The sequence below is a fragment of the Condylostylus longicornis genome, unplaced genomic scaffold (genome assembly GCF_029603195.1).
Source record: "Condylostylus longicornis isolate FDR11 unplaced genomic scaffold, ASM2960319v2 ptg000040l, whole genome shotgun sequence".
Lineage (NCBI taxonomy): Eukaryota > Metazoa > Arthropoda > Insecta > Diptera > Dolichopodidae > Condylostylus > Condylostylus longicornis.
The window spans coordinates 8710908-8735268 of NW_026578009.1; the positions used below are offsets into that span (position 1 = coordinate 8710908).

The 24361-nt window shown below is 24.9% G+C and overlaps 5 protein-coding genes across 11 annotated transcripts in view; 2 read left to right on the forward strand and 3 right to left on the reverse strand.

Annotated features, from left to right (window-relative positions):
* Positions 1-284: 284 nt before the first annotated feature.
* Positions 285-6993, reverse strand: LOC129609660 (coiled-coil domain-containing protein 102A). Of its 7 annotated transcripts, XM_055521719.1 has the most exons (14): positions 6820-6993; positions 6518-6570; positions 6432-6458; positions 6280-6363; positions 5658-5851; positions 5497-5587; positions 5200-5438; positions 5039-5132; positions 4851-4982; positions 4667-4786; positions 4524-4613; positions 4358-4465; positions 4119-4285; positions 285-1059 (listed from the first exon to the last, which is right to left on the reverse strand). In XM_055521719.1, the coding sequence occupies exons 1-14, from the start codon at positions 6851-6853 to the stop codon at positions 984-986; spliced, it is 1509 nt and encodes a 502-aa protein (XP_055377694.1). In that variant the 5' UTR covers positions 6854-6993; the 3' UTR covers positions 285-983. The 7 variants fall into 7 exon arrangements, 3 of the variants coding, with proteins under 3 accessions (XP_055377694.1, XP_055377693.1, XP_055377692.1); XR_008697030.1 differs by lacking the exons at positions 6432-6458; positions 6518-6570; positions 6820-6993 and adding an exon at positions 2992-3686 and having other exon boundaries at positions 6280-6357; XR_008697029.1 differs by lacking the exons at positions 6432-6458; positions 6518-6570; positions 6820-6993 and adding an exon at positions 2992-3752 and having other exon boundaries at positions 6280-6357.
* An 808-nt stretch (positions 6994-7801) lies between these two features.
* On the forward strand, positions 7802-9961 carry LOC129609640 (nuclear pore complex protein Nup75). Its single transcript, XM_055521694.1, has one exon. The coding sequence runs from the start codon at positions 7904-7906 to the stop codon at positions 9899-9901; it is 1998 nt and encodes a 665-aa protein (XP_055377669.1). The 5' UTR covers positions 7802-7903; the 3' UTR covers positions 9902-9961.
* Positions 9962-10090: 129 nt separating this feature from the next.
* Positions 10091-11693, reverse strand: LOC129609698 (pyridoxal kinase). The gene is made up of 2 exons (XM_055521804.1): positions 11336-11693; positions 10091-11253 (listed from the first exon to the last, which is right to left on the reverse strand). Exon 2 carries the CDS (start codon positions 11192-11194, stop codon positions 10286-10288), a length of 909 nt encoding a protein of 302 aa, XP_055377779.1. The 5' UTR covers positions 11195-11253; positions 11336-11693; the 3' UTR covers positions 10091-10285.
* Positions 11694-13174: 1481 nt separating this feature from the next.
* On the reverse strand, positions 13175-15767 carry LOC129609564 (probable glutamine--tRNA ligase). The gene is made up of 2 exons (XM_055521550.1): positions 14576-15767; positions 13175-14523 (listed from the first exon to the last, which is right to left on the reverse strand). Exons 1-2 carry the CDS (start codon positions 15636-15638, stop codon positions 13256-13258), a joined length of 2331 nt encoding a protein of 776 aa, XP_055377525.1. The 5' UTR covers positions 15639-15767; the 3' UTR covers positions 13175-13255.
* A 769-nt stretch (positions 15768-16536) lies between these two features.
* The window catches only part of LOC129609516 (28S ribosomal protein S9, mitochondrial), a 46983-nt gene continuing 39158 nt past the window's right edge, over positions 16537-24361 (forward strand). Inside the window, exons 1-6 of the mRNA XM_055521469.1 lie at positions 16537-16710; positions 16798-17010; positions 17070-17243; positions 17336-17421; positions 17477-17721; positions 17788-17903. Coding sequence (XP_055377444.1) covers positions 16621-16710; positions 16798-17010; positions 17070-17243; positions 17336-17421; positions 17477-17721; positions 17788-17903 — 924 coding nt within the window. The 5' untranslated portion in view covers positions 16537-16620. The remainder of the gene's footprint in view (positions 16711-16797; positions 17011-17069; positions 17244-17335; positions 17422-17476; positions 17722-17787; positions 17904-24361) is intronic.

Consider the following 24361-nt stretch of genomic DNA (forward strand, 5'->3'; position numbering starts at 1 on the left):
ATGAAATGACAATATAAAATTAAAATCAAAAACGATATTTAATAAAATGCTTTAATAATATCAAAATAATCTAAATTTATAATATTATAAATTTTTCAATACAAAAAAATTATTTCATAATAAATAAATGATTTTAAATAATGTTTGATTATATTTTTGAGCTCTATATTTTTAATATGATTTAAATAAAAACTAATGTAGCATTTAATAAATATGAAATTTATAATGAAAAATAAATTAAAAATAAATAAGATCATTTAAAGAAAAACTAAACATTTGAATAAAAACTACAAGACGAGATCACAAAATTTACGTCATACCATTAAAAAAGTTTTAAAATATTTTCTAAATAATTTGAAAATTTTCATTTAAGATACAAAAATTATTATCATGTAAGCATTTAACATAAGAAATAACATTTTTAAAAAGAATATACCAGACAAAACACAAATTAATTTGGCACCTATTTCTTATTTTCTATTTTCTTTCCATCTCTGTTAAATAACAGTTTGTAAAATATTAAAATAAATGGAATTATAAATTATAAAATTTGTAAAAAAAAAAATTGTAAATTGTAAAATAATAATAAACTAATTTTAAAATATAATAGCTATTTACTATAATCTAACATTTTACTTATAATAAAAATAAATTTCAAATAATATTGTAAAAAAAAAAAAAAAACTCTTGAAACAGGAATAGTTGGCAGCGCATAATTTTTATAAACGTATGCAATAATTATATAATATCTATATAATTATGTATATATATATTAATATAAATTTAAATATAATATTATATAATATGTTTTCTTTTCTGAATGCATTATAGATTTTTATCAAGTGTATAACCATCTAATATATTTATTTAATTAACTTTTTATACTTTAATTTTTTTTAAATATTATATTTTAGTTTAAATAAAATATTTAATTTTTTTTTTTCTTCTTCCCATTTTATGATTTATTATCCATTTAATTTTCGTTAAGTCTCATTATCATCAGAATTTTCATCATCTTGTTCATCAAGTAATAAACTAGTAGAACCATAATTACGGAGTCTAAAATTCAAAAATAAAAAATAATAATATTAATATTATTATAATATACTTAAATAATATTAATAAATGTTTAATTATTTTGTATTATTTAAAAATAAAAATGAATGATATAACCATTTTCAAACCATACGAGTGATTTATTTCAATTTGTTTTTTTTTTGAAAAGCCAATTCAAACAGCAATATTGTACAAAAAAAACAACAAAATAAACGTAAATAAAATTAAATAATTTATAAAATAAGACGGACAATGAAAATTATAATTTATAAATAATAACAAAAATACGTGCCTAAAAAATTTTAATCAATTCAGTGAATAAAAATCTACAAAATTGAAAAATTTTACAACTACTTACTATTTTTTTAGTTTGAAATATTATTAAAAATAAACGCAAAAATTAACATATTTGATTTTTGTTAATTGAATAAACAAAAATTAAATAACTTGTTTTAACTGAAATTATATTTATATTTAAATTTAAAATTATTTCTATTATAGTTTTTACAATTTTTCAACAACGGTTGATTTCTTATTTAATTTTACAAATGTTAGGACTTGTTTCAAAAAATACTTTGATGTAAGTAATGAAAAAATTAAAAATTGCAAAATTTGCATTTAAAACAGTATGAACAATTTCAGAAAGAAAAAACAATAAATCAATTCTAAAAAAAAAAAATAATATGTAACTTAATATTTTATTTTAAATTTTGATGCGGTTAAGGCATCATATTCTTACGAAAATATTATGATGCTTGAGTTCACAAAAAGTTCAATTCATTTTCGAAAACTATTCCTAGTTAAACATTTTTAAAACATTACTTAATCAATTTTTGAAATGAAAATTAAAATTAAATTATTGCGCTTTTAAAAAATTTAATTGGAAATTAATTATAATAATAGTAATGGAAAGTTTTATTTTATAAAATACATACATACTTAATTGAAATATTCAAGTAAATCCTTTAAAATATTACATATGTACATTAATAATCTTAAATATTTTGAAGAATATAATGTAATTAAAAACATAATTATGTACAATATTTTTAAATAATTTATTATTACATTCAATTATAATTTACGTTTTTTCAATAGGAATTTCAATAGGAAGGATAATTATCATGAATATTAAATAATCACAAAATCAATCGAACGGACTCAAAATAAACTCCTATAATACTTTCAATAAAAAATTAATAAGCTTAGTAATAAAAGATTTCAACTCTTGTTGGTTACTACAATATAAATTGTTAAATAAAAATTATTAAAAAAAAATAATAATCATAAAATTTTATATTTTAATATTTCTATTTTAATTTATAAAATAACAAACAAATCAATAATTAAATTAAATAAAATTCAATTGAAATCTAAATATTTAATTAAAAATATTTATCAAAATCAAATACTATAAAATCTTTTCTGCTTTTATTACAATTCATAATTTGGGATAAAAATAAAAATTTAAACTATTTAAAAATGTACATTATGTAAACAAAATTCATACATACAATTAATACTTAAACCGAACACAACAAAAAATATTATTTTTAAATGTAACAAAAAAAAAAAATTTAATAAAAATAAATTTTAAAGTAAAAATTACAAATTTTAATTTTATTGATAAATTATTTTTCTTTTTTGGTTTTTATATCATTCACTCAGATGATATTGAAAATTGTAACAAAAATTATGAATTAATGATTTATTAACCAATCCTGAAAGAACCAATTAATTTCCATATTAATAAAAAAATAAATAAAACAAAAATGAAAAACAGATAACAATTTTGCAAAATAATTTTGTTTTTAAATAAAAAATTCTTATTTAAAATATCGAAAATGCATTTTTGATTTCTTTTTTTTATGAAAAACTAAGTACATATGTTGATATTCTTTTTTTTTTTTCTTTTTGGCTAATATAATGTCTTACGTAAAAAAACTCCAAAATCACACAGTGCAAAATATATTATGAGACAATAAATTTAAACGTAAAATTCAAATCAATCCACTGGATTCCAAGATCGACTTACATCATCATCAGAAATTTTAAGTCCATCTAAATTAATGCTGTTACGTGAATAACCATCTTTTTTGATTTGTTGATTATGTCTTGAATGATCATCAAAAAATTGTATAGCATCATTTAAACTTTGTGGTGCACCATTACCACTTAAAACTGAATTATTACTTAACATTGCACTTGCATTTAAACCATCTGAATTTCTTTTTGATGATGATGAGCCACCAGATGAAGTAATAATACCACCTGCTTTAAAATTACCAGAAAATTTATTATGTGATGATGATGATACTGATGATGTTCTTTCATGTTGATCACGTTCAAATTTTTGTTTAGCACGCTCAAATTCAAAGTAACGCTGTTTTGATTCAAATATATTATCCTCCAAATGTGTTTGTTTTGCATCAAAATAATTTTGTGTTAAACTTGTTGATCGTTCATGATGATGATGATTGTTATGTTGTATATGTTGTGAATGTTGGTTATGTTGCCCAATTGAACTGGAAGTATTAGCAACACCACCGTTACTACTTGAAACATGATTAAGTAGGCTACGATTACTGTTATTGCTCTGATAACTATGTCCCGAATGGCCATGTAAATTGCTATGCCGTGAACCATCATCAAAAAGTTGACGTAAATCATTAATACTTGGTTTACATGGTTCATTGCTAGAAGATTTCATGCTTGATGAATAATGTAAATTTGAACGATGGGATGGACTTATTGGACGACTATTTCATTTAATTTACGATATTGTGAATTATATTTTTTTTTACAAATATGAGATATAATGAAAGGCAGATTTTTAAATAGCAGCGTCCAAAAGTGATTATATTATGTACATATAAATTTAAATTTTGATATTGGAAATGTTATAAAACTCATACTTACATGTTTCCTTAAAACTGAGAAAAATTTATCTAAGAAAGCGAGAATTCCGTTTTCTTAATTAATTTAAATCTAAAGAATATTTACGGTATCTCGCTTTTCTTGACTTGTGTAATTTAAAATTCTGTTTTTTATAAAACAATTACCGTGTTTGTAAATGTTGAATCTGAACTTGAAGTCCCTCAGATTGTCCGCTCAATTCTTCATTAGTTCTTTGTAAACGACGAACTTGGTTATGGGCAGAATCTAGTTCATCTTCAGCTACAGCCAGTTCACGTTTTAACTCTTCTACTCTTGTTCTAAGCCTTTTCACCTTCACAATTAATAAATAAATTAAAAATATTGTAAAACAACAATTAATCAAACATATTTGATTATGGAATACCTCCCCTTCATATTGTTCTGCACGTCTTACAGCATGACCTAATTCGGTATTAGCTTCAGACAATAATTTTTTTAACTTGGAATGCGAAAGCTTAATTTCTCCAATTTCCTAAAATCAAAAATTAAAACATATAATTATGAACCTTGCATGAAATAAACAAACTGACCTTGTTCCTTTCAGCCAATTCTTGTTGCAATGCTCTGTACTCCATATCAGAAGCTTGAAGGGGTTGTCGTCCTTTTCGATCAGAACGTTCCTTAAAAACTCAAATTTAATTTTGAAATATATAAAAAATTTTATAGTATCTACTTGAAAATCTCTTAATTCTGCTCTTAGCTTTTTGTTGTCTCTTTCCATTGCCAATTTTTCAGTTTCTAAGCGTTCACGTTTTCCCCATTCAGAAGCATTTTCCGCTTGCAGTCTTTCAAGCTTTTTATTAGGAAAAAATAAAACAAATATGAATTTTTTTAAAATGATAGAACATAAAATTTACCTCTGTTCTCAATTCACATAATCTCCTTTCGAGGTTTTCTCTCGAAGTTGTTTCTTCTTGCAATGAGTTATTTAAAATTCTTACTTCAGCTCTATGTTGCTCTTGTAATGTAAGTAGCTCGCGTACAGCTTCCTGAAAGTAAAAAACATTTTTTAACTTCTTGTACTCTTTTAAATTCTTTGTATTACTTGTTTTGCTTGTCTAAGTTCTTCCTGTTTATCACGAACTTCTTGTAGTTCAAGAGAAAGTTTTTCCAAGTCTTTATGTAATGAATTTTTTTCCCTTTAAAATCGAAATAAAGAATTTAAAAATTTTAGCAAAAAAACTTTAAAATATAAGAAAGTATTACTCTCTCTCAATTTGTATCGTCTTTTGTGTTTCGTCAAGACGAAGTTGCAGCATTGAAATTTTTTGTAATAAATATTCTTCATCAAAATCATCTTTGGACAACTGTTGTATTAAACGTTTTTCTTCGGCAGATTCTTCCTCTAATAGTTCTGAGACACTTTTTGGTACCGATCTTTGGGATACAAATTCCTCAATGTCCACATCCTTTGTTTCGCTGTTGCTTGCTGCAGCTTTTGTAACCTGAGAAAAGATTGTAACAAAATGGAAAGTGCAAAAAATAATTACGTTTTTTTCTTACAAGGCCGTCTTCACTATTAACATTTTTTAAGCCTTCAGTTGATATATCAGGAGAACGATTGTCGCGTTCAGGCTCTTCACCATTTTCTGGTCTAAGAATTTTAAAGGTATAATTTTAGTAGCAAAATTAACTTTTTCTTCTAATTTTATATATTTTTTTACCCAGGCTTATGAAATTGACCAGCATGTTTCATCATTAGCATATGAACTTTTTCCATTTCCTTCTTCAATTGAGTTATTTGAATTTCAAGATCATTTTTTTCGCGTTTATAGGAATTAGCTTCCTTGATTGCAGCTTCAAGACTGGTTCGAAGTTGTTTCGCTTCTTCTCTTGCTTTATTTCGTTCATTACGTACCTAAAATTATTTTTCAAATATTAAAATAAAAAAAAATTAAAATTATCTTGACTAACTTCCATTTTCTTCTTACGTTAAACTAAAATACATTAGTAACAATAAAATTGTCATAGAAATTAGGAAGCAAATATTTTACTATAGTAGTATAATATTACATTTGCAAACCGCATTATGTGATAAAATTATTTAGAAATGAACTTTATACTTTTAACCTTTTTAATGTCGAATATAATATCTATGACAACATATAATTATATCTAAGTGACTGAATATCGAAAGTTTGTTTCAAATAAACAATAAAAAAGTCATAAGAACAAATAGAGTCATAATATAAAATTATATATAATTTTTAAAAATTTAGAACTTTGAGCAAAATTTCGATATAAGGCCCAGATAGCAACTGAAAATATCAAAGTACTATTTAACACCTTTGACCATTTTTCTCTCCAATTTGCGGTACAATCACTCCACCATTTCATTGTTTTCTCCATCTGTGCAGCCCTTGCTCTTGCCTAAAAATCCGATTAAAAATCAATAAGTATATTGTAAGTCTCTGTAAAAATGTAATATAAGATCTTACTTCCTCCAGCTCTCGCTGACGTTGAGACTAAAAAGAAAATTATATTAAAAAAAAATTGAAAATCTTAAAATAAATTTGAAAATTACTTCTCTAGCTTCCCATTCCGTCCCACTAAGATCTGCATGGCGCCGGGGACCACCTGTAACAATAATATCGATTTTTACATTATCGTTTTAAATAATTTTTGTATGTGTATCTATGCTATCACTTAAAAATTTAAGCAATATGCTAGAATTTTTATTTAGTATATAAGCATTCGCATTCTAACATATGTATCTAAAAATTATCTATAAATTTTATTTTCTGAATTGTTTTATATCCGAATCGAAGAGCACCAATGCATATTTTCAGACTGTTTTTTTTTGTCCATGTTATTTTACAACCTTACCCAAACTAGCACCTCCACTTTGAATTTGGGACATTATTTGAAGTAATTTTTAAATACTTTTAAGTTATTAATATTTTTTTTGTGGATCGAATCCACAAAATTTATTTAAAAATTATTCTCAATCCAACTATAAAAATATAAACAAAAATATTGCAGAATTATGAAGTCCATTAGAGTCACTTTAAATTTGACTAATCAAATTTGTATGAAGAATTTCGAAATTCGAAGTTTGACGTTAATATCCTACAATTTGTCAGAATTTTGTATGAGCTGTAGATTGAACTGTAAGCAAGAATAATAAATTATGTATGAATGATTGTCTGATTCTTATAATTTACTTAAGGCGGATTGAGTATTTGACTTAAAATTTCAACCTATCTATATACTATACAGATTAAAATAATTTTACTTGAAATCGATTTGAATTTGACATTAACTGAATAAACTAAGAAGTGTAATTTTTATTATCAAACTATGATTTAACAAAGTTGTAACTGAATAGTGAATGAGATAGAAATTGGTTTAGGATATGGTTTATAATTTATTACAGATATATTCCATGCTTCAAAATTTGTTGCGCGATCCAACGACAACATACAAATGGTTGACGGCCATATCTCACAAAAATACCATTCAGCACATTAAAATTAATCGATTGAATGATATTTTTGTGCGAAGTGACCGTCAACCCTCTAAAAAAATTATAATTATATCAAGTATGCCTCAATCAAAGATTTTTCATAACTTTTTGAAAACTTTATCATGCCAAAAGTGCACTTGAAGTAATCTTTAAGAAGCTTAATGCAAAATAAAAATACGATTTGGCATTAAAAATACCAAAGATTTCCGTATTGAATGATTAAAAATTTTTTTTCTCTTCAATAAATTTCTCCCTGATGACGTCATATTTCTAAATTTCAATGCTACTCAACAGGCCTTGTGAATTTTTATCGATATATCTCGATGTCAAAGTAGAAGATGTCATGCAAAACCTCCCGGGAAATCGTTTGTTAAATTATTAGGAAACATTTGAAAAGTAAACAATTTACAAAATATATAATTTGCATGTTTCAAAATATTCAAAATGCAAGAAGAAGAAAGTGCGGCTACCTTTAACGTTATAGATGATTTAATGAGAAAATCTGGTATCGTCGGACGCTGGATAAATAGCAATAAATTGTCAGTTTGTGGTTATAAACATATTTTTGCATCATCTATAGACAAACCATCAGAATTTGCAAATCTAGAACCTGTTAATATATTTCATCTTCAGCCAGAATTTATTTACGAAGATTCTATTTTACGAAGCCTTGTAGCTGAAGCTAATAGTATATTTTTAGCTGCCCACGAAATTAAGAATCCTCAAAAAAATGATTATATTAAGATTTCGCGCACCTACCGGTGTGTCATTCGAGCGTGTCTTGAAAAGTTAAATGAAGAACTTCAAATTGAAACAGATGATAAAAATAAGACTAAACTCCAAAATTTTGTAACAATTTTTTATAGCATAGAATGTGTGTGGCATTTATGTGAAATTCTATTTATTGAGTCTTCAACATCAAATATTGTAGTTCCGCAACTTCTAGAATGGATTCGCTTTCACTTTCCAACTTACGAGCGACAGGCTACTGATTTACTTTTGCAAGGTCATGAATCCGGAAATCAAGATAATTATTGGCAAACAATTAAAGGGTTAATACTTCAAGGGCAAGTGGATGTTGCTCGCGCTATATTAAAACTCAATACATCTTATTCTACAAGTTCTTTCACAGTAGCAGAGCAAATTCTTAAATCTATGCCAAAATTTAATGCTGGTGGGTTATCTGTGCAGAAATTTAAATCTCAATGGCAATATTGGCTAACTGACACAGAATTGAAATTATCTTCTGGATGCATGTCAGCTGAACCTGAATTAGAAGAAATCATTAGAATTGTAATTGGCCACACAGAGACATGGGATGAAATCATCAATTCTTCAAAATATTGGTACGAGTTTTTGCCAGGCTTCTTATTTTACACGGAGCCAGCTTGTAAATATTTTGAACTGGGAACTTTAGCAAACTGTTGGCTAAACCGTTATGCAAATGTAAGAAATTGTAGTGAAACTGGATTTCTTAAACAGCTCGATCATGTCATATTAAATGTAATGGAAAATGATATCATAAACATAATATTTGCTATTCAAAAAATTGGCGATAATTTGTGGTTTGCAACACACTTAACTGATTTGTTATATCTTTCTGGACAACTCCAAATAAATGGAGAAAATCAGGAAAACGATGGCAAAAAATTAAGGGATTCGTTTCTTTTTGAATTTGGTTCTGCACTAATGGGAAGAGAGTCGCTTTGGATGCTTGGAATTGATTATTTGAAACATTGTAACGCTGAAGAACGTAATATCATTAAATTGCTATTATTAAAAGTGCCCAATCGGAATGAGTACCAGGCTATGAAAGTAATAAATACGGCAAAAAAATTAAAAATCCTGGAATATATCGAACCAGAAGTAAGTAAGGTTCAAGCAAGAAAATCCATAGAATTGAATCGTTATGGTAATGCCTTAGAATGGGCTATAAGATCAAAAGATTCTGTATTTATCACGTCCATAGCTGACCATTTTCTGAATCATTATTCCAATACTGGAGATATGTTATGTCCTGATGTAGTTGCAAATGTAGGTGCAAAAATGTTTGTTTCACCCAGATTAGTTTTCTTGGTTAAATATTTTGAATTCCATCAGCACTATCAAAGAAAAGAATTTATACAAGCCGCCGAACTTTTAGTAAATTTATTGGATTCTCAAATAACTCCAGAATATTTTTGGCCAACATTATTATTTGATGCAGTACCCCTCTTGGAGTCAAAGGATCCAAAAATTCCGTCGAGAGAGACTTGCATTATTTTACAACATTTAGAAACAAATTTAATTCCACTCATTGAAAAGAGACGGCATTTAGAAAATCCAAAGATTTTTAAAGATTATCGTATTGAAAATATTGAAGAAATAGTTAAGTTATTACGTTTGGCTTGCGCTCGTAATTTGGCAAGAGCATTAGTCATTGAAAATACCGTAATTGTTTAGATTTTAATACCTCATGAAATAAAATTTTTAACCATGAAATAAATATATGTATACGATTTTCATTTGATTATTATTCAAAATTTCTCGAAGTCTAGATTAAACATCGGCATTTCGATATTTTCGATAAACATAGTTTTTAGAGCACCCTAAGACTAAAAGAAAAGAGAATACCTTAAAAAAGTCTTTATCTAAATTAAACAACTAGTTTATTAGTATGAATATACAAATAACATTTTAACATATAAAATTAAATTTTTTTTAAAATCCTAAAGTTTTTCCATTTTAACATATTTATTAAAGTTCTGTACATATTATGATTATTCAACAATTTTTTTTTGTTTTATGTATACATACATACGTTGATACATAAATTCGAAGACATATTTATTTCATTAACGTTTCAGCTTTAATTGAACCTTTAGGACACTCAATTTCTCTTTTACATTGAATAATTTTGAGCTCTTTGTCCTGCGGTTGAATATTTCGTTTTCCACTTTTTACTTCATTCGGCATAGATTCCAAAGTTTTTTGAATTACAACTTGAAGTGTATTAATCGTTTTCTCGAATGCATCAATAATATTCGGATTTTCGAAACTGTAGGCTAAATATAAAGCAGCAAAAAGATCTCCTGTTCCAGTAAATGATATTCCATTTCCTTGTTTTGAAATTTTTATTGTGCTTTTTATATTATTCGATTTTGAGCTTAGAAATGATAAGATTTCGTCAAAATTTCCAAAATCCGCACTTGATAACACAACTGTATTGACATTTCTCTCGTGAAACCAATTAACATGTTCCCAAACATCTTTAATATTTAATATTTTTTTATCACACAGCAATTCCATTTCATATTGATTTGGTGTAACAATATCAGCTAAGGGGATAACTTCATCTCTATAAATTGGCAGTAAGTCTTTTGGTACATACATTTTTCCATTATCACCCATTACTGGATCACATACGTACAATAAATTTGGATTTTTACTTTTCATTTTCTTTATGATCTCTATAATTTTCTTTAGAAAAGTCACTGATCCAATATATCCGGTTAAAAGATGACTATATTTTTGAATTAAATCATTTTTTTCTAAAGCATCATATAGATCTTCCAGATCGTTATCATTTAATATTTGGCCCTTAAAAATTTTATATCCAGTATGATTAGAAAATTGAACAGAATTTATACAATCCACTTCAAATCCTAGAATTTGTAACGGAAAGGTTGCCGATTTATTTCCAACGTAACCATGTACCACATGACTTTGAATAGATAGAACTCTTTTAGAATTCATTTTTTCAATGTTAGTTATGCTTTTGCAATTAAAATTTGCAAACTCAAAGATTTTGTTACCTAAAATTTTTAATAAAGATGAATTCCAAAATGAAAAAAATTACACAAAAAAAAAATTTCTGATAAGAACTATGTACTTTACTTTTTCTTTTTTTCAGTCATAAGTTTTCCACTGAACCATAAAATATTTTACAATGCTGACGACACCACATTCCTAACTGATATTTTGTGTACTCTAGATATTAGTTAATTACTTTATGCATTTAAATGACCTTTACAATTTGACATTAAATTAAAAATGATTAAAAGTAGCTTTGAAAATTCTATTTTGTCTTTACAATCATTAAAGTAAACAAACATTCCACTATCATTTTCGTACTCTTCTAACTTATCTATTTGCTTTTTATGTCTATTCTACTTATCTCTTCTTTAAAAAAATGTTACGACATTGCGACATATCTGTAAAACATATTTGTTAATCTGTAAAGGTTCTAACTTGACATTTTACTGAAACAATAATATAGGAAATTAATTCTGGAAAATAAGATACGCGGTTGACAGCAATACTGATAGAAATGATTTTTTGTAATGTCAAGATAAGATTTGTATATGTACATATTATATGTCAAACGAACTAGAGTAAAAACGAAATGCTAGGGTGAATAAAACTACCGGTGTTACCTGCAGCACATTTACCGGATTTTAAACAGAAAAACTACCTCTTTGCATTCTGTTAAAATTTACAGTACTATTCTGTTAAAATATTTATTTTTTTTTTAAATTTACTTAATTTCTTTATTCTATTTTAGGAGTATTAAACTAGTTGAAGGAAATTGTGTGTAGATTGTCATATTTCTTTACACGGATTTATGTTTTAATTTTTTCAGCAGGGTTGGGACTTTTACTGGGGTTCTTGATTAATATTTCTTCATAGATATTGTCCAAAATATAGATTTATCGATATTTTGGATATTTCTACTTTTTAAAATATTTACATTTTAAATTTCGAATTGACTAAATCATTAAATTGATTATCAAATTTCAAAAAATATAAATGACTTTGTTTTATTCTTTTCTACTTGTAGAGAAGATTTGTTTTGTTACGTAAAAAAATATTAGAAATTGAATTCGGAAATTAAATATAAAAAATTGCATATCCGAGAATTTAAAATTTTAATTTCGAAAACATATTATGTATGTTGTACTACATATGTATATAAAAATGTACCTACTACATGCACGTACATTAGCATACGAAAACGTTGTATCCATTAAAATTAATTTCGAAACAAAAATCTCCTGCCGTTTGAGCAATTTCCAATTTCAATATTTTCTTAATTTAATTATGTTATTTACAGTATTATAGGTACATAAATATAATATTATTAATATTATTGTTCAATATTTTTTTTGTAAATTCAATCCGATTTTTTAAAATTAGAATCATCTTAAATATAAGAAATATAAGAATTTTGCATCAAATTTTGAATTTATACTTGAAATATTGAGGAAAAAGGGTTATTTTGGTACTTTAAGCTAAGTATTTTAAACCGCTTGAAAACATCGTACATCTCAAAATTTCCATATTATGTGATTGACTTTCAAAAAGTTTTCAATACGCAAAATATGTGCATATGTATCTACATTTTGACATTGTAAAACTAATTTTGATCATGAGATAATGTTGAAAGCTTTCATGATCTTTTGCTTTACAATACTAATCATGCAAGATTGTACACGGAACGGTATCAAGCCGTCGTATGTAAAGGTACGTGTTAAGGCAAATTCCACATTTTTTCTTGTTACCAAAATACGAATGAAAATTAATCAATTACTTGAACTTCTTTAAAATTCTTATGTGTATATGTCGGAGGAATTATGCCAGACCTACTATAACATTGAATGAAATAAAAAAAACTTACGAAAAAAGGTCACTTTATTCATAGAAAATTAAAAACAATCTACATTTGTACATTACAAACATATATATATATATATATATATATATATATATATATATGTATGTAGTTTTTGACCAAAAAAACAAAAACAAATGTTAAATTCAATTTTTTCCAGCATCTTCTTTTAAACCGACAGTACGATTAAAAATAATATTATCTCCCTTGGTATTCGGATCTACCGAAAAGAAACCGATTCTTTCAAATTGAAATTTATCATACACTTTTACATCTTTTAAAATTTTATCAGCATATGATTTTAAGATTTTCAAAGAATCTTTATTGCAATCGGTTAAGAATCCACCAGGGACTTCATTCGAATCTTCTGGGTTTTTATGTTTAAATAGTAAATCGTAAAGTCTAACCTCAATTTCAAACGGTTCCGATACCCATTGAATAAATGCCTTTGGCTTCTCAGCCTTCTCTGATTGCTCGCAGACGCATACTAATTCAGTTACTTCTCCATCATTTCCCTTTTTCACTTCAACCACTTTTATAACCAAACCAGCATGCCTTAAGCCAACTGTTTGATCTAGTGATAAGCGTCTGTAACCTTTTTCTGGATTCAATTTGAAGTCACTTTTTTCAATAAATATAATTTTATCTAATATGATTTTATGTCCTCCTTTTTCAGGAGCTTGTGGAAAATCAGGAACATCAATTTCGATTGGCTTGGAGTAAGGAAAATTTGTAATAGTAACCTTCAACGGTTCTAAAACAACCAGCCGTCTTGGTGCTGTTAAATTTAATACATCACGAACAGATGCCTCCAACATGGCTGGATCAACACTTATCTGAGCTCCAGTGCACCCCATTTGAGCGCAAAAGTTATTTATGGCCTCCGCAGGAAAACCGCGACGTCTCAAAGCAGTTAAAGTAAAAAGTCTTGGATCATCCCAATCTGAACATATTCCTTCTTCAATTAATTTACCTATTTTTCTTTTAGAAACAACTGTATAGTTCATATTGAGACGTCCATATTCCCATTGTACAGGACAGTAAATATCTAAAGCATTGCACAACCAATAATAAGATGACCTACGGCTTTGAAATTCTTTGGTACATAATGAATGAGTAATATTTTCTATAGAATCACAAAGACAGTGTGTATAATCATAAGTTGGATATATGCACCAACTATTCCCGGTTCTGTGGTGTGGAATAAATTTAATACGGTAAGCAACCGGATCCATTTTTCCCTCTTCTAACGTAATTTTCATTCGTAGTGTAGCGTGTCCTTCATCTATTTTACCATTTTTCATGTCTTCGAAAAGTTGAAGATTTTCTTCAATTGGACGTTCTCGCCATGGGCTGGGAGGTGGATTAAAGCCTTTCATTTCTTCAGCAGATTGATGACATACATATGCTAATCCTAAAATTAATTTTTACAAGTAAAATCTGTTAATAATTGAAATAGTGATTACCTTTTTTTATTAAAATCACAGCCCAGTCATATAATTGTTGAAAATAATCAGAAGAATGTGTTATTTTATAAGGTTTATACCCAAGCCATTCTACCATGTCCTTGATACCAACAAAAAATTTTTCTTCTTCTTTCTCAGGATTTGTATCATCATAACGAAGGAAACATACACCATTATGAGCAGCAGCGTAACCGAAATTTATATTTATAGCTTTGGCATGACCTATATGCAGAATACCATTTGGTTCAGGAGGAAATCTTGTTCTCACCAAACCACCGGTTTCTGATAAATGAGCTTTTAGCAATTTCTCAGTATTTGGAGTAACAACGTAACCATCAGTTTTATAATTTTCTCCTGGAGCATGAAAATGAATTTTTGTTTTCATTAGCTCTGCAATCGTACTGGCACCGTCACTACTTTCTAGTTCATTCTTTGCTAAACTTGAAGTATTATTTGATGAAGGTTTAGATTCTTTCTTCCGTTCTAATTTTGGTGCCGGTTTTAAATCTTCTTCAGTTTTTGGTCCTAATAAATCAAGCATTTGCACATCAATTTCATTTTTGACAGCTTTTCCATCTGCCCATTTCAAACTATTGCGAACATCTTGCATTAATTTTCCTACATTAAACCGATATCTTTGGGTAAGAATCGCTTCTTTGTTTTGTTGTATTAATTTACTGACAGTGTCATCAATTTCCTCTGGTGTAACAACAACACCAACTCCACATTCTTTTTCAAAATCTGCTATATTTATTGCTTCACTTTTATGTCCATGCGTAAGCAAATATTCCAGTGCAACATCTATTCGTAAAGTTGAATCTAATTTCTTTTCTGTTATATATTTAACTAGAAATGGAAGTTTATCAATTATTTGTGGTTTAATTTTCGAAGCCATGTGATATATTAACATTCCAATTCCATCTTTTAATTCAATATTTGCACATTCTTGCAGAGCATGTTGGAGATTCTTCGTCACGTTTGCATTTTTAAGGGTTTCTTTTGCCTTTTGCTCCGACATTCCCAAAGACTGGAATTGTACCAATAAATTATCTTCAGCAGTCATTTTGCAATTTTTCTAAATTATTAAAGTGCAGCAACTTCAACTTTTTTTAGATAAATATGAGCAAATGAGGAAATTTTTTAGATAAATATGAAATCTGATGTTTCGGTTGCACTACACGGGTTCCAGTTAGTGGTGGGGAACTGCCGATAACACTATCGATATTATCGATAGTATCAATATTGAATAGCGTTCAAATACTGACATTATCGTTGTTTTCAAAATCGACATAATAATTGGTTGTGGTGACAAAATAAATTTTACCTTTTTTAATGAATTTGAAAGTATTAAACGAAAAAGATTTTAAAATAATAAATAGGCGATTATAATATGTCAAAATTTTGAATATTCACATCAAAATTAATAATCGAAATTAATTTTAGTAGTGAACTTAAAATAAAAGTTATAAAAATAATTAGGATACAAAGATTTTTGACAATTGCAAAATATTGGTTAAAATTACGCCGAGTGAAAAATAATCTACGTTCTACGTGAAAAAACGCAAGTCAACATTTGAGTGTTTCAAAATTTTGTACGGTAATGACTTCATCTGTTATTAAGTCTAGCGTGCTCAAATCTAGAAAATAATACAATTTTGAAGTGTTGCTTTGAAACTGCATCTTTATTTCATGCATTGCGGTTAAACACACTAAACAGATTTACTGTCAGATTTTTTAAAGCACAACGGTGAAAATTAGTTTTTTGTGAGGGTTTGGAAAGATTTAGCTGATTTTATTTTTATTATAATTTTCGCCTGAGTTTATCACATAGTTTTGATATTCTTACGTTCTGAAAATAATTATCAATCTTAGTAGTGGCATAAAGTTTAACGTTATATCGATATCTAATGGGGTTAATTAAAACAGCTGAGTTTGGCAATTATTACTTTTATACAGAAAATTTTAGATTCGTTTTGTTTTAGTATATTTCTATTAGTAAATAAATTAACAAAATCAGTGTAGGCTATCACATAATTTGAAATAAAATGGCTTTGCCGGTTTCTATTAACCGGCTAAATTTATGTAAATCTTTCTTTATTCAGATAAAGTCATTAAAAAATTTACAACTACAATCTGTAAGTTTACAAAATAATTCAACACATTCAAATTATAACCTAAGAATCACATGAGCAATATTTTTTAAATAATTTTGAAATTTTTAGGTTGCAAAATATTCAAATGAGGTGACTGTTGTCGCGGCGCCTTTGGCAGTTCAAAAACAAAAAACCTCAAAAGCCATGAAAGCCTATTTAGAGAGAGCAAGAGGACATGATGAGTTCATGAAAGCTCAAACGCTGGAATATCAAATTGGAAAAAGACATTTGGCTAACATGATGGGAGAAGATCCAGAAACTTTCACTCAAGAAGACATTGATGTAACTAACAAGTCGTTTATATGAACTCATTTAAAACATTGTAATATTTTTGTTTCTAGAATGCAATTGAATATTTGTTCCCGTCCGGTCTGTTTCAAAAGAGGGCGAGACCATTAATGAAAGAACCGGCAGAGATTTTTCCTCCTAGGAAAGCTGCAGAATTTGACGCTACTGGCAGGCCTTTTCATAGTATGTTTTATACAGGAAGGCCAAATTTTTTTAAGCTTCTTTATGTAAGATTTTTGATATATTTTTGCTAGTTAACCTAAATGTTAAGTTAATTGTAATGTAAGTATTTCGAAAATATATATTTTTTTGTTTGTAGGATATTGTCGAGGAAATTAACAATTTAAATGATTTTGAAGATAAAATGATTAGAAAAGGAACAAAACCTGATCCAAATCTAAAGTTGTAAGTAAGTTATTTGTTAAAATTACTAGTTTCGACATTATTTTTTTATTAAAAGAGAATCAACTGGATATCACTGGCTTCCAAAGGAGCAGTTAGAAAAAAAACTTGTAGAAAATATTTCTGATATTGAGTATTCTAATTTTATTCAAGCAATGGACAGGTTAATATCTTTACCATATTCATATAAATCAAAAGATTTTATACAAAACTATAGAAAAATTTTAATGGATCCAATGAAAAATGCAACAATTCCTAAGCCATTATTTGATGAAGATGGTAGACAGTATGTTACAACTTACGGTAATAAGTTTAAAAGTATGTTTAAATAACATTCTTAACTCAAAATATTGTTATATAAATTCTCAGAATGTCTAAGGAAAAAAGCTCGTGGTGATGTTACAGTTCGATATCCTGGAACTGGATTACTTGTAATCAACGGGCAAGATATTCATTATTTTGATAATATACAGTCAAAGGAACAGGTATGTGAATATTTTTCATTATGCTATATTTTGTTTTTTTTTTTCTATTGGATATCACTTCTTAATTATAAAATATTTAAAGAATTCTTATATGCATACATGTACATAAAAAGTGTTAGTTATACGGAACACGTAGATAAAAATAAATACAATTGATATTAATTTCTGTAAGTTTTTGAATTCACATATTTCAATTTTAAATTCTTAAAGTAAATTCGTTCATAAGAACGCGTATGAGTCAATTATTTTTATCTTGAAATATGAATATTTGTATCTGCATAATATGTATATCGTAAATATTTTACTAGATTATTTTTCATCTTATTTCATTTCATCACAAGTATAATATTTATTATTTTTATTACTATATGATGTGTATACATGTCTTTAGAATCTTAAGTATAAAGCTCGACATAATTCCATTTTTAATATTGTGAAGTCAAATAATATAAAATACAACAAAAATAATTTTTAAAAGAAGTATAGAAGAAAAATAAGAACTAAATATTTTTAAAGCATTTATTAAAAACGATTAAGAATTTTGGTCACTTAATTGGGCAATTAAATTCTTAAAAATATTTTTCATTATACATAAATTTTTAGAACAAGGTATAAAATAATTCCAAAAATTAGATGATAATTTTAACTTTCTGCTTTATATTGACATATAACTTTAATTTGTAAGTTTTATTCAATTTTTTATGTAGAGGCTAGAAAATATCCATAGGTAGACAATTTTAAAAAATTTTTGTTATATTCTTGTATAAATATAAGGTCCCACTTTGTCAAAACATAGAACGGTGTTAATTAAGTTAGTTAAACTTTAAATTTTTGTTTAATTCTGTAATTATATACTTATATTAATTTAACACTAGCGTTGACGTTAGCGTTTTACGTTATTTTCAGAATATTAATTTAAGAATTTGCTAAAATTATTTTTAAAAAATAATTCTGTATTCAATTAAATCCTAAAGTATCTTTATTTTTTTTTTTTATTATTAAAATTTTGAATCGCTATAATCGATTCAAAGAGAAAAAGTGTTGAATCAAAAAATATGTCTTCCTCAGCTTTTAAATTGTATACTTGAAGATTTTTCACTTAATTTAATTAATATCAAATGCACTTTAAATTTTTTTTTTAATTTAGATTCATTATCCATAAATAGTGCTAAAACTAGTCCAATTGACTAACCATCAGCGGTTAAACTGACGCTTCAATGTTAGCGTGTGTTGCTAACTTTTCATAATGCTTTACAGCGAATCGTTTTATTTCTTCTTGTACTGTTTTTATTTTAAGGTCTCTTTGAAAGTCAGCATTTCTAACGTACCATGGTGCTCTCACGATGTTTCTAAGTATTCTATATTGAAATCTCTCGATGATATCTATATGGCACTTACTAGCGCAACCCCATAGTTGTATTCCATAAAGTTATATCTGGTTCCATATTAAAAGTTTATTATTCATACTAAGTTTAGAGTAATAACCAATCAGCCATTGTAATTTTGCATGTCTAATTTTTAATTCTGTTAATTTGTTGTTAATATGATCTCTCTATAATAGCTTTTTGTCTAGTATCATTCCAAGATACTTGACATTTTCATCTTAAGGTGTGATTTAAATATGTTTAAATATGTTTAGTAAATTTTGGTAACATTGTTTATTTGTAAAATTTATGTGAATTGACTTTAGTCCATTTATTTTCATTTTCCATTTATCTGTCTATTTTAAAATTTTGTTGTTTGCATGTTGTAAATTTTGTGTTGATGAATTTATATTTTCGTCTACTGTTAATTTGTTAATTTCAAATGTAGTTACGTTATCGAAAGTTGGTAGATCATAAGTGTAGAATAGGTACAAGAACTTCCCTGCGGTACACCTGCCATTATTTTCCATTAATTCAGGGTATTGATCCTCAATTTTTACCCTAAACAGTCTGTCTAAACTTTTAAGTAAAGCAATAATAGTAGTCTGGTAGGGGGCAAAACAAATCTTTATATGCTGTTGCGATGCACTGCTATCCAATTTGTACAATATAATCTAAATTAAATATATATATATATATATATATATATATATATATATATATATATATTTTTTTTTTCCAAAAGCAAAACATATTGCTATTTGGATTTTTTAATTTTAAGACAACAATTTGATATTATTATAAAAAATTAAATTATATCAAATTTAATCTTGAAAAATTAAAATATTTTTTGTATTTAATTTTATAATGATAAAGTATTTTTAAATATATAAAATTAATCATTATATAAACATTATGCTACTTTATACATTTTTAAAAAGTAAATATACTACATAATATCTTTATCAACTTGAAATTACATACTTACTAATCTCAATAGAATTTTTTTTTTTAAATTTATTCTTGTTATTATTTAAATTGTTGGCTTTACGAGTATCAACATTTTAAGATATTCGTGAATAATATTAAGCTAAAAAATTTAACTGAAGGTGTTACAGTTTTTATTTTTTTGGTTTTTAGTTAATTTATATACATATGTACATATGTATATACAAAGCCAAAATGAAATTTGTACGTATATACGGGTGAGACTGTGATTAGAGCAAATTCTTTACAGAGCGTCATTCAATTAAAAAATATTTACCAAAGGGATTAACACAGTTGTCTTGATAAGTGCTATTGTGCTACTGTCTTGATAACTGCTATTGATTCGTACAATTTAATCTATGATATAATTTTCTGTAATATTATAAGATGATCGTAGAATTTTGAATAATTCTAAAATATTACAAAATATTAATTATTTTCAAAAATATTTTAAATATTTTCGTTGTTTCTATATTATTCCTACATGTGTATGTATGTGTTTGTATATATGTAAATAGTAATTATAATGTTCATGTATGGGAAAATAATCAAAAATTAAATAACAAATTTTTTATTTGATCTTGTAAATTTTTTGAAATCTTTGAAAAAAAAACAAGGAATGTCACGTTTTCTATTTAATAATAGATACTTCGTAAAATAAATTTTAACAGAAAATCGAATTTTTTAACGTATAACTAATATAAATATATTATACATAGCTATTTATATTAATTAAATGGTATTTACAAAAAAATCTGAAAAATGTCGATGGAAATTGTGGAATTTTTATTTATTACATTAAATATCCTTGAATTTTTAATAAGGCACATATATGTTACCTAATAATATTTCCATTTATAAAATATTTATGAAATATATTATGTTCCCATACTATATTTCGTGAATTTTTTTCCAAATTTTATTTATGTACGTATAATAAATTTAGATTTCTAGAAAAGAAAATGGTAATATATTTGCTGTATTTCATTTAAAACAATTCCAATTCGTAATTATTATTAATATTATTATGGTAACTTGATTGTTTTCAAATATTTTCTTATTATTTAATTTGTTAACGTGCTGATTTTCTTATGCACCTATTTTATTCTTGATGAATACCAAAATATGAATATATAATACTATAATATTGCTGAAAAAAATTCAGTATTTACAAATTTTAACAGGCTTTTACATTTTGTTTTTTAATCGAATTTCTTTCAAATTAATTATTAAAATTGCGATAGTTGTAATAATGAAATTTTACTAGTTACAGCAAATATAGCAATTTTTACTAATAAAACAATGTAGCAAATCGATTTTATTCGCTATTGTAATTTTGGAAATCGGACTTACCATCACAACATAAAAATTAGATTTTCTATTAAAACACAATAATATTATATTTTTCTTTTATTTGTATTTTTAATTAATAAAACGCATTAAATATTTATATTGCTACATAATAAACTAATATTATTATTTATTTATATTATTTTATATAAATAAATAATAATGTTGATTATATTATATATATATATATACATAGACGTACACACTTATTTAAATTATTTTATATAATTTCACTTCAAAATATTACACACAGCCATTATGTCATTTTTTTAATTTAAAAAAAAAAAAAATTAAACATGCACATACATTGTTATAATAAAAATTACTTTAAATTTAATTATTTTTTATACAATATAATCATTATTTAATAATCGAATAAATACAAATAAAATTTAATAATATGGAAAATTTTAATTCTAATATAAATTTAAGATTTTCAAATTAACTTATTTTTTGTTTTAAATATTTTAATTTAAAATATTCTTTAAAAAATTTTCAAAATTATTAAAAGTTTAAAATTGGAATAAGTTTCTGTAATCTTATTGAATCCTATTGAAAAGGGAAAAATGATATTTTATTTTTGCAAAACATTAATTTATTCTTCATTTTATTATATTTAATAAATTATTCGATATGGCCATTTCTAATTTTTTGAAAATAATAAAATTGACTATAAAAAGAAGTTTTCATAAATTTTGCCAGCGGGAATAAGTTTTTAATAAGTTGCAGAAAATATTAATTTTTATTATAACCTTTTTCTGTTTTTTTTTTTCTGTGAAAATGGTAACATTTTCAAAATCAAAAAGTTCAATAAAATTTTATAATAAAAATTTTTTACAATTCATTTTTTTGTAAAAGTACTTTTGAAGTAAATTGCAAAATTTTTAACTAAATTAGATTTGATTTGCCAAAAACAGATCAATGCATTCGAAATGTATATGTATATTGTATTTTTTTTGGTAAAACTAATACCTATATACAAATTTAATATAATATGAAACAATAAATCGTAATATTGTTAAATAAATTTCTCTGTTTTGCATTATTAATATTCCTTTGTTATTCGTTAGTGATTTCCCATTATAAAATATACTAAGATTTTCAAGTGAAATAATAAAATTATTAATTAATATCTATAAATTTTTTACTTACATTCTAACATTTTTTAATTATTTTATATTAATATATTTTGTTTTTGTTCTAACTTTGTTTTATTAATAAAATTTAATAATGTTATATACACATACGCTTTCATAATACTATTTTTGAATTTTATTCTAGAAATACTTAATATTTCTATTGGTTTATTTTTAATTAAAACTAACATTATTTATAATTTTAATTAATAAAATAATATATTTGAATTTATACAAGAAAGTGTTTTAAAATAGTATCTTAATTTCAAGATATTGAAGTAATATTGAACTGAATCAAATTTTGTGATTATTTTGTAAACTTAATTTGAAAAATTAAAAATAAAAATTTTTAATTATTTTTTCATTAATTTTTAAATATTTTCGAATTCACTTATTTAAAATTTAATTTATTGTTACTAATTAAATTAAAAGCGGAAATTTTGAATTTTTTTTTTTGAAATTTTATTTTATATGTTTAGATTTTGACTTTTTGTATTAATTTTTTTCAAAAGGACAAGATTTTTTAATATCATTATAAAAATCTGTACGATGAATCAAAGTAAAAGCTTTATAAAGCAACAAATTTGAATTTTGATATTTGTTTGTTGAATTCGATGTTTTTTAATTTCTAATTAAAATTTTAAATTTCTTTGAAATATCAAATTAAATATTACAATCCTATATCTTTGTCGGTAAAATTAGCATTTAATATTTTTGTGTCTCTCTCAAAAATTACATAATTATTTTGTTTTTTTCTTAAAGTTTATGTTTTTTTCAAAATTAGAGTAAATTATCACTTTATATATTTTGGTATACTGTATACATTAAAAAAATTTTTAAAATTCAAAATTTATTTTAATTTATTTTAAATATTACCGAAAATTTAAGATTTTTTAAATACATATATAATATGAAATATATTTAAATATGAGTCTATTATATTTTATTTAATATTATAAATTAATACTTGTTATTTATGGGTACATAAAAGCAAGTACTCTTGCTTATTTCTCAAAATAACACTTGATTCATTTCTTATATAAAATTATGTAAACATTAAAATATTGTTTAAAAATACATAATGTTTTTGTTTTTTTTTTTAAATTTAATATATTATATAAAATTAATTATTAATATTACATTCCTTTTTATACATTTTTATTACCTATTTCTTAAATAATATAACAATATAATTTATTTTTAAATTGGAGACAAGATTTGTGATCAATTAAAAATATTTATTATTGACATTAAAATTTATTATAAATTATAGAATCATAAAATTAATAAAAATTCGAATTATAATATAAAGAAAATATAAATTAATTATGTTATATGTATTATTTTTTTATAAGATTGTTGAGTTTGTATTGAGATTATAAATGAAATTAAAATAATATAAATATAAAACAATTATGTTGATTAAGTATTAAATGTTATAATATTTTCAATACAATAGATATTGTTAAGGCGTAACAAAAATTTTAAAGAAATGGAAGAAATTGTTAATTGAAGCGTTAAGAATTCGAGTTAATTGTATAAGTGATCTCTATCCATACATTTCTATATTTAAAATATAATTCTTATTATATCGCTTTTTTCAAAAAATTAATATTATATA